The 10,447-nt window shown below is 39.1% G+C and overlaps 1 protein-coding gene and 1 long non-coding RNA gene across 2 annotated transcripts in view; both read left to right on the top strand.

Annotated features, from left to right (window-relative positions):
* Positions 1-3,297, top strand: part of LOC115288356 — an 11,543-nt gene extending 8,246 nt beyond the window's left edge. The window contains exons 2-3 of the long non-coding RNA XR_003906959.1: positions 1,976-2,054; positions 2,977-3,297. This is a non-coding gene — a long non-coding RNA (uncharacterized LOC115288356). The remainder of the gene's footprint in view (positions 1-1,975; positions 2,055-2,976) is intronic.
* Positions 3,298-9,404: 6,107 nt separating this feature from the next.
* Positions 9,405-10,447, top strand: part of LOC115287138 (complement factor H-related protein 3-like) — a 31,834-nt gene continuing 30,791 nt past the window's right edge. Inside the window, exon 1 of the mRNA XM_029933395.1 lies at positions 9,405-9,443. Within this exon, the coding sequence (XP_029789255.1) occupies positions 9,405-9,443 (39 nt within the window). The remainder of the gene's footprint in view (positions 9,444-10,447) is intronic.

Raw genomic sequence — 10,447 nt, 5'->3', positions numbered from 1 at the left:
TGTCCTCAGCTGTGGTGATTCACGGGCAGCCTCTCCTATTCGGGAAGAGTTCCAGGGCAGCCTCTCTGTCAGGAGGCTTCATCTGGAATGTTCAGAGGTTCCTGTCAAAGTAGGTGGGCCTGCTTATGTTGTGTCTGGAGGAAGAATTCATGTGAGCCCCACCCCCACCCCGAACCCAGGCCACCAGGAGAGACACTGTCACATGTAGAGAGAACCTGGGCTTTGAAAACAGCCACCTGGGCCTAAATGCCCACTCCCAGGGTTTTGGAGCGAGGTGCATTTGAACTTGTTATGAAGCTTCTCTGAACCCTCATTTCCAGGGCTTATAGGACTGTCGTCAAGGTTAAACAGCCTGACCTTTAATAGCACCCAGTATATATCCTATCAGGTGGTTTCCTCATTAACGTTTACCCTCAAACTAACTTTTCTGTTTTGAGAATTTTACTGTGTTTTTTATAGTGTGGTTTTAATGTGATTGTCTTTGTATTTAGGCATTCCACATGAGTGTGGGATCAGAGTGTGTGGCGAGAAACATGGTAGTTTGTCCTGACCTTGCTGGGTTCTAAGTAACTGTGGAAGGGTCCTAGAGTCTCCCTAGGATAGAGGTTCTTTCCCTGGGCAGAGGGCTGAGGAAGGGGGAGAAGGGTTCTCCGTGTATCCCATGCTATTGCTTAACACATTTTGAGAAAGATGGACGTTCTGAGAACAGGGACTGATTATGACTTTCCCAGGCCCTCTTCCCCAAGTTAACAGCTATAGGGTAGGAGTATAAAACCCTTTCTATAAAGAGCCAGATAGTAAATCTTTTATACTTTGCACACCATGCAGTCATTATTGCATCTACTCAGCTCTACCATTCCAGCGACAGTAGTGAAGGAATGTGGCCAGATAACGGCCTACAGCACGTAGTTTGCCAAATCCAGCCCTCGGCCCAGCTGCCTCAGTGAGCTTGGTGTTGGAAAGGTTCACCTTAGGTGTAACTTTGGAGGCCACAGAAAGTGGTCTAGTTTGAGAGAACTGTAAAGCCATATCCAATACGATGGCCACCAGCCACATGCAGCTATTTAAATGGAAACTAAAATTTTATTTAAAATGTTTTAATATTTTATTTATTTTTGAGAGTGAGTGCACAAGCAGGGGAGGGTCAGAGACAGAGGGACATACAGAATTCAAAAACAGGCACCAGGTTGTGACCGAGCTGCCAGCAAAGAGTCCATCCGACGTGGGACTCGAACCCACGAACTGTGAGATCATGACCTGAGTCAAAGTCGGATGCTTAACCAACTCAGCCACCCAGGTGCCCCTGGAAACTAACTAAAATAAAATAACATTTAGAATTTAATTTCTCACTCCCATGAGTTGTACTCAGAGCACTTACTAGCCACATGTGGCTAGTGGATAGACAGACAGAGAACACTGTATTTATAGAAAAGCCTGATGGACAGCAGTGATCTAGAGTTTCCTAAAGACGGTATCCCTCTCTGATGCCACCACTGGGAAGAAGGGTCTGGAACAGCAGCTTCTACCTGAACGTGGAGGGGAAAGGCTGAGGAACAATGTCTCCCTGTCAGAATCGGGCAGCTCCCACCATGACTGCTCTGTTAGCTTAACTTGCCTTTTCCATCTGCCACCAGCCCTGAGGGATGACAGCTGGACATGAAGAAGTCCAGCTACAAAAAGGTAAGCAGGTCCCTTCTCTGCACACCCACACAGAGGGTCATGTAGGGGCACATGTGCCATGAGCTGGATGGATGCCCAGGAAGCCATGTCTGGAGGGATCAGGCTGGGATTAAAATCCTCTACTGTGCCCAAGCAGGCATGACCCTGCTGTTATGGGGAATAAAATGCAAACTTAGAGAAATTTTACTAAAGTTCTTGTGGCTTTTTGGTGTCCTCTATTTTCTTAGTTAGTGGATACAAAAAGTAAAGTGCTAAATTAAGAGTGTTTCTTTACTGTTTTGTTATTTACTTCCAGAGACATCCCTAGGAACCAAAATTTGGGAACTACTGGCCTAAGCATGGTTAGTTAGCAGAACGGAGCCGAGGATCCCAAGGTACTGGGCCTCCACCACCTGCGTCACCCTTGTTCTAGGAAAACCTTCTGTACATCTCGTCCACATTGTTTCATGGACTGTGGTCCCTGAACTGGTCCTAATGTCTGTGGAAGCAGATGGCCTGGCTTGAGTAACCTGCTTAATCCTCTCTGAACTTCACCTTGCCATCTGTGCAAATAGGGAAGGAAAGAACTACCATACAAGGTTTTTAAGGGAATTAAAGTAGGTAATACATTTAATACAGCACCTGGCACATAAAAATTAATCACTAATCAGCAATTATTAGATCCGTAGAGCTTGGAAAAGTTGAAACAGGGTCCCTGCAGGGCCAAACAAGCGACTTCGCTCACAAACTTCTAACGTAGACACTGAGAAACGTGCAAGTATGTCATATGTTGTACCCTACCTGAATTCCCAGGATCCCGGGAAGAGGACATTGGGAGTCACAGCTGGTACAGGGATGAAAGAATCCGTTTTCTCGTAGGCTTTTCAGGCTTTCTGCACATGCTCCAGTATGACTGAGGAAGTGGCCAAGGAGATGGTAGTTTTCTTTCTTTTTCTTCTAAAGGGTCGATCATTAGAAGGGATTACAGTGTAGTTTTGGAAATGCTCCTAATAAAATAAGTGCAATGAATAGGAATGGAGGCCCGTGGTGTGTTTTCACATCCTCACAACCAAAATGAAAGAAAATGCAGAGTCCACGGTCTTCACCTCTATGCCGTTGTTCATCTGGATTATGCTAGCAGTGACCCCCTAGAAAGTCCATAAGGTTCTAGCTTCCTCAGAAGCAGGAAAGGGAATTCTGGAATAATTGGGCTTATTCATGCAAGTGAGGAGATGTTCTAAAATATAAATGTGAAGAATGACCTTTACATTAGGCCCTGCCTATGTAAGATAACATGTACCTCATTCTTCTTGTCAGCCATGAGGAAAGATAACAAGGGAATTTGTCACAAGACGAAGGTGACCATTATACATCTGAGTCAGTAAGTGGAGGCAAGTTTGAGCTCAGATCAGGAACAGAGACTGAAGCGAACGGCCTCTCCTCGTTTGAATTAACTACAGAAACAGTGATGGATTCTTCACAAGCTTTTTCCTGCTCTTTGCAAGTTACATTTGTATTTTCATGGTGCTCCCCATGAAAGCAGTGGTGGTGTGGGGAGCCCAAGCCTCTACAACCACAAATTAAAAGTCCCACATCGAGTAAAAGATGACCGAATCTTTGTCAGTTCTGCTATGTACATCTGTGATTATTAAAAACAAATTACATTGATTTACCTGTCAGATGTTCAGAGTATTTACTGCCTTATGTAGCTTCATATTTTCATGTCTCATTTTTCTTATATTTGAATTTTTCCTTTTCCTTTCTTATAGGGCGAATCTGCTTGATGAATTCTTTCAGGTTTTGTGTATCTCAAAAGTCTTTCTCTTAGCTTCATTTGTATAGAGATTTGTTGCTTTCTTTTTATACAAATATAGAATTCTGGGTTGACTGTTTTTTCCTCATGCTGCCCCACTGTCTTGTCACTTGCATTATTTCATAGGAGTGATCTGTCTCTTTTTTTCCTGCCACCCTGTCCTCTGCATGTAATGTAATATTTTCTGTTTATCACTGGTTTTGAGCCATTTGATTGTGATGCAGGGTGGTATACATTTCTTCAGGTTTCTTCTGCTTGGAGTTCATCGAAGTTCATAGAATTATGAGTTTATCAAATTGGGAACATTTTTAGTCGTAATATTTTTGAAAATGTTTTCTGTCCCTCCTCTTCAGGTTTGAACATGAGTTACATTTCACTAATGATCTGTTTCTTCTTCTTTTTTAAGTCTCTCTTTTACTTCTGTGTTTCCTTCTGGATAGCTTCCATTGCAACTTCTTAAAAGCCACTAATATTTTCTTCTGCAATGTCTAATCATCTTTAATCCCACCTCAGGTAATGTTCATTTGCTTATTAGTTTTCAAAATCTCCCATGCTTCCACTTAACTTTTTGAGCATGGAGAATGTAGTTACACTTTCCATATCCTGCCCTTGTCTTTTCCTTCTAGCGTTGATGTCTGTTCTGAAGCAATTTCGATTAACTGTTTCTCTTTAAAGTGGCTTATATATATATCCTTGCTTCTTTGCATGTCCAGTGATTTTTTTTCAGGAGTTCCTGGGCATTTAGAATTTTACATTGTAGGTTTCTGGGTTTTAAAAATTTCCTATCAATATTCTTGAGCTTTGATCTGGGGATGCAGTTAAGTTGCTTGTAAATACTTTGAGCCTTTGGTTCTTTCTTTCTTTTTTTTTTTTTAATATTTACTGGGTATTTACTGCTCATCTTAGAGCTGACTGTTCCCAGTTCCTGAAACGAAACCCTTCAGTACCTTCTAACTGTTTAGTCTGCCAGAGGTAACTAGGAACATACTCAGCCCCGTGCCAGAAGCTCAGAGTGTTACTGCTAGCGTTTATAGGTGTATTTTTTTGGAGGGGAGATGCTTTAAATAGTTTTCTCACATGCATGTGACTGTAGAATATACCTCACTGATGTCGAACTAAATGTATTCTCTCCTTGACTTCTTTGTTGAGTCCTCCAAGTGCCTGCTATTCCCTAATGTTGACTAACTCGGAGGAAGTATGAGGAAGACACAATCAGAATAGAAAAAGACAGTAGTTTCTTTTTCTTGCAATTGAGATATCTTCTCAATTTTTATGCCAAAAAGAAACAGCACTTGGGTCCTTCTCATGTCTTTGATGGAATGTGTTCAAATGAAAAGGCCTGAACCTTTAACATCATTGGCCTCGAAATCAAGTTCTGACTGTTTTCCCCCCTTTTACTTCTCATTGAGCTTCCATATAATGTGGCATGATGAATTCCTTCAGTAATCTGCTTCTTTCTAAGACCTTTCCCCTCCATCCATTCTAACACAACTGCCAAAGCAACAGTTTCTTAAATACCGCATCTCACATTAAAGATTACATATTACCTATAGAATAACTTAAAATTTTTTGTCTGAAACTCAAAGCTTTTTTTCAAAGCTCTTCCGACTTCTTCCATAACTTCCTTGTGTGAAGCCACGGCTCCAGTGTTAGTCTTCTCATTGATTCTAGAACACCTTTTACTCTCCTGTACCTTAGAATCTTTGTTCAGCTCTACGCCCCCCATTAAACTCCAATTTAATAACCAAATATTCCCTGAGACCTTCCCAAAGTAACCTTTTGGGAAAGTAATTTCTCCTTCCTTTAAACTCCTGTGGTACGAGTTGATCACAAAAGTCATTTTTCACTAAACATAGATGTTACTTATTTCTAATTTGAAAAGTATGAGATTTTTCTCGAATTTAGATTGTCTCTAATTTTTCTAAATTTATAAGTCTCTTAGTACTATGAGTTAACTATTGTCTGTGCTTGTTAATGGTAATCTAATAGCATAGAACAACTTTACATTATTACCTAATAACGTGTTGGTTTGTACCTTATGTTCTTCAAAATCGCTTTTAAATAAGCATTGGTGTTTTAAATATTAAAAGGAAACCATAGCAGTCAATTAATGCCTTATCTATTGGTCTTTGAAATCACATAGAAGGGAAAAAATATTGAAAGTAACACTTCTGAAACATATTGTTGAAATTAATTCAAGGGCATTGTTTTCACTTGAATAATGATGTGGATTCTCACATTCAGCAATTGCAAGTAAAATAAAAATTGTATCGTAAATGACCCCTCAAAATATTTTAAATTCTTCATAAATGTGTTTTTGTACATTAAAAATCTTTGTAGTATTATGCCCATATGATTATAAAATACAGAGGTGACTATGAAGCATACACTAGAATACATAAATATATATTTTATAGTATTTTTAATTGAATTTATGTAAGCTAAGTAAGCTTCTGCATAGGGAGCAAATCATTTGAGCGGCAGATCTGTATAAGTTTAAAGAAGATCAAGCAAATCATCTCTGGGTTTGACACCTGGTTTTCTCACTGTCTTGTGACTTTGATGAAGTTACTTCTATGTTCTGCAGCTCGGTGCACTCATCTCTACATTGGAGATAGTTACACTCTGCTATTTAATTCTGTTGTTGTAAGTACAGTGTTGACAAAATGGGCTTAGATATGTGTTTGGTATACAGTTTGGCACTCAATAGTGTTAATCATGATAACATTCTAGAGCACTCAGTAAGGGTTAAGTTATAGTATTGCTATTAGACAAGAACTGCTGTTAGAAATTGAAACAAGGAAAGATCTCTGGATTCATATTTAGCGAGGTAAAACTGAGGAAAAACAAAGAGGTAGTTTCAATGAATGCTGTCAAGCAAAATCCAATTTCAGGATAATAGCTGAAAATTTATATTTGCTTGGTTTTTCACATATACCATTTTTTTTCTTATGACTAAGTCTGATTCTGTGTATCAAAATTTTTGAATACACAAACAGAAAAGAAATAAAATCATACTGGAAGCACTCGTAAAGACAAGGAGAAACATTTCATGGTAAAATAATGCAAGAGAAGGATAACAATCTATTTTGTACGCAAGTATCATCATAGCTTTAAAATATACTTTAAAAAGATATACAATTTGGGGTGCCTGGGTGGCTCAGGCAGTTAAGTGTCTGACTGGCTCAGGTCATGATCTCACCATCTGTGGGTTTGAGCCCCACGTTGGGTTCTGTGCTGACAGTTCAGGGCCTGGAGTCTGTCTTTGCATTCCGTGTTTCCGTCTCTCTCTGACTTTCCCCTGTTCATGCTGTCTCTTCCTCAAAAGTAAAATAAAACATTTTTAAAAAAGATTGACATGTTTAACCAGAAAAACAGACAAATCCACAATCATAATGGAAGATTTAATACATCCTTCCAATATCTAATAGAATAAAGAGATGAAAACATAGTAACCTAAAATATTTAGAAAATAGAATCGTAAAATTGACCTACTGATACAGTAGAATATTGACCAGATAATGAGCCATAAAGGAGATCTCATGAAGGGGCAGCTGGGTGGCTTAGTCGGTTAAGCGTCTAACTGTCTGTATCAGCTCAGGTCATGATCTCACAGTCATGGGATTGGGCCCCGAGTTGGGGGGCTCTGCCTAAGCATGAAGCTGGTTTAGAATTCTCTCTCTCTCTCTGCCCCTCCACTTCTGGTGCTCTCTCCCTCTCAAAATAAATAAGTAAACATTTTTAAAAATCACATCAAATTTATTAATCTTGTAAATTTTTATTTAAATACCTATTAGTTAACATAGAGGTGATATTAGTTTCAGGTGTAAAATATACTGATTCAAAACATTCATACAACACCCAGTGCTTATCATAAGTACACTCCTTAATCCCATTCACTTATTTAACTCATCACCCCCACCTGCTTCCCCTCTAATAACCTTCAGTCTTCTTGTCTCTAGTAAAAAATCTGTGTCCCCCATCCCTTTATTTCCCCCTTTGCTTGTTTGGTTTCTTAAATTCTATATAAAATTTTACATTTATGGTGAAATCACATGGTACTTGACTTTCTCTGACTGTCGTATTTCACTTAGCATTATAGTCTCTAGCTCCATCCAGGTCATTGCAAATGGCAAGATTTCATTCTTTTTTATGCCTGAGTAATATTCCACAGTATACAGATACACCACCTCTTTATCCATTAATCAGTTAATGGGCTCTTAAATTTGGGCTATTTCCATAATTTGGCTCTATTGCTACTATAAATATTGGGATGCATGTATCCATTGAAATTAATATTTTTGTATCATTTGGGTAAATACCTAGTGGTACAATTGCTAGATTGTAGGGTAATTCTATTTTTACCTTTTTGATAAATCTCCCTACTATTTTCCAGAGCGGCTGCACCAGTTTGCATTCCCACCAGCAGTGCCAGAAGGCTTCCCTTTCTCCACATCTTGGCCAACACCTGTTATTTTCTGTGATGTTAGTTTTAGCCATTCTGACAGGTATGAGGTGATTATGTCCTTGGAGTCTTGATTTGAATATCCCTGATGGTGAGAGATGTTGAGCATCTTTTTCTGTGTCTGTTAGCCATCTGGATCTGTTCTTTGGAAAAAGGTCTGTTTGTGTCTTCCTCCCATTTCTTAACTGGATTATTTATTGTTGAGTTTTAGAAGTTCTTTATTTATTTTGGGTATTAATCTTGTCAAATTTTAAAAGATGAAATTCTTAGCAGTACATTTTCAGACCAAACAAAATTAAACAAGAAATAAACTTAAAGGAAAACGAGAAAATCCTTAAGTTACCAGATATCGACACTTCAGAAGAAATTCTTTCAAAAAACTAAAGCAAGATGCCAGCTTTTGCGGTGTGCAGTGCTTAGTGAACTCACTGAAATTAGTGAGGACGTTAGGAAACGGACTCACACATTTCTGGTTGCCTGATTTAGGACAAAAGTCAGAATGAAGCAGTGTAGTAGAAGGAGATGATATTTTCAGTAAATACTGCCAGAACAGTTTAATAGACTTATTTTAAAAATGTATCTGTTGCTCTTTAGTATAAGATGCACAGAAGTCAAGTGCAGTGAAATGGGAAAGAGAAAATGCTTTTAGAGGAAAGCATCATTGTATCCTAGGAGTAGGCAAGGAATTCTTAAATAGGACATGAAATACACTAAGCCAAATAGAGAAAATTGAAAATGTCATTCAATATTAAAATTAAGAAAATTTATTTTAAGTTTGTTTATTTACATTGAAGGACTGAGTGAGAATACATGCATAGGCACCAAGGGTTGAGGGGGCAGAAGGGCAAAGAGAGGGAGAGAGAGAGTCCCAATCCTCACTGTCAGTGCAGAGCCTGACATAGGGCTTGAACTCAGGTACCATGAGATCATGACCTGAGCTAAAATCAAGAATCGGATACTTAACCTAACCAAGTGAGCCACAGGTGCCCCAAGAAAAATGTTTTTCTTTTTAAGCTCAAAATGTTTTCTTTTTGTCCATTACAGTTATATCCTCTGACATTTACAAGTATACTGCAATGGCACACCAATTAGGATAATCCTTTAAGACAACTCTGATGTTGCCTCTTAAACCTACACATAGTCATGCATATGTCCTACCATTTCACTCCTCAGTATGTACTTATCAGAAATGACCACTTGTCTTTACCAAAACCTCATAATAGCCTCATTGCAGCACTATTTCTATTAGCTCCAAACTAGGATCTACTCAGAAGCCCACTAATAGGCACACAAATAAAGGAGATTTAGTCAAAGAATTGACTATTACACAGCCATAGAATTAATATTCCACAATTAACCCAACAGTGTGGTTGAATACCAAAGAGTTTTTAAACAGTCTCTAACGACTAAAGAATCGGTATCAAATATTTCAATTTATGTAAAAAACAAAACAGGCAAAGGGACTCCATGTTCTCCAAGATCCAGATGGTGGTCACCCTGCGTGTGGTGAGGGGAGGGCGAGAGGGGACTGAAGGGACAGCCTGGGCTTCCCTGAGACCTAGTGTGGTCTCCTGAGCTCTGCGCTGGTGCTCAGGCTCTTCACCTTGTCGAGATTCAACGAACGCTTTTTTTGTGTTCTCTTTATGCTTATATTTCAACATGAAGTTTTAAAAATTCAGCATTCCAGTTTCTTGAGTTTTGAATTTTCAAACTCATTTATGTCCAATGTGAGAGATTTTGTTGTTTCACACACGTATAGGACACATTCTTAAGAGAGTAGGTGCGTGGATTTCAGGAAAAGCAGGTCCCAAATATCAGCCATCCTTGTCAAAGTTCACTCACGATGTCTGGGTCTTGTTTGTGAAAGCATTGCCCAACATCACAAAATTTTTAGTGTTTATTTATATTTGAGAGAGACAATGTCTGAAGGGGGCGGGTCAGAGAGAGAGGGATGTAGAATCTGAAGCAGGTTCCATGCTCTGAGCTGTATTCACACAGCCCAATGCAGGGCTTGAACCCACAACTGTAAGATAATGACCAGAGCCAAGTCAGATGCTTAACAAACTGAGCCATCCAGGCACCCCTTGAATGATTTTTTTTATATATAGTTTATGGTCTAGTTGATTTATATAGACCAGGAAGTGCTCATAGCAACAAGTGCCCTCCTCCATGCCCATCACCCATATTCCCTTTTCCCCTTTCCCTCATCAACCCTCAGTTTGTTCTCAGTATATAAGAGTCTCTTCTGGTTTCCCTCCCTCCCTCTCCTTAACTATTTTTTTCCCTTCCCCTCCCCTATAGTACTCTGGTAAGTTTTTCATGTCCCACATATGAGTGAAAACATATGGTTTCTGTCTTTCTCTGTCTCACTTATTCCTGTGAATGATTTTTAAAGGAGCTTCTATTATTTCCTCTGTGAAGGTTTATATACAATAGACCAAAATAGGTTTCCATAATTAGAGAATTAATGAAATCCAAAAACTATCACCAGTTACTGCCTTCCACATTCC

Source organism: Suricata suricatta, chromosome 3, assembly GCF_006229205.1.
Source record: "Suricata suricatta isolate VVHF042 chromosome 3, meerkat_22Aug2017_6uvM2_HiC, whole genome shotgun sequence".
Taxonomy (NCBI): Eukaryota; Metazoa; Chordata; class Mammalia; order Carnivora; family Herpestidae; genus Suricata; species Suricata suricatta.
This window is presented reverse-complemented; position numbering and strand designations above follow the sequence as displayed.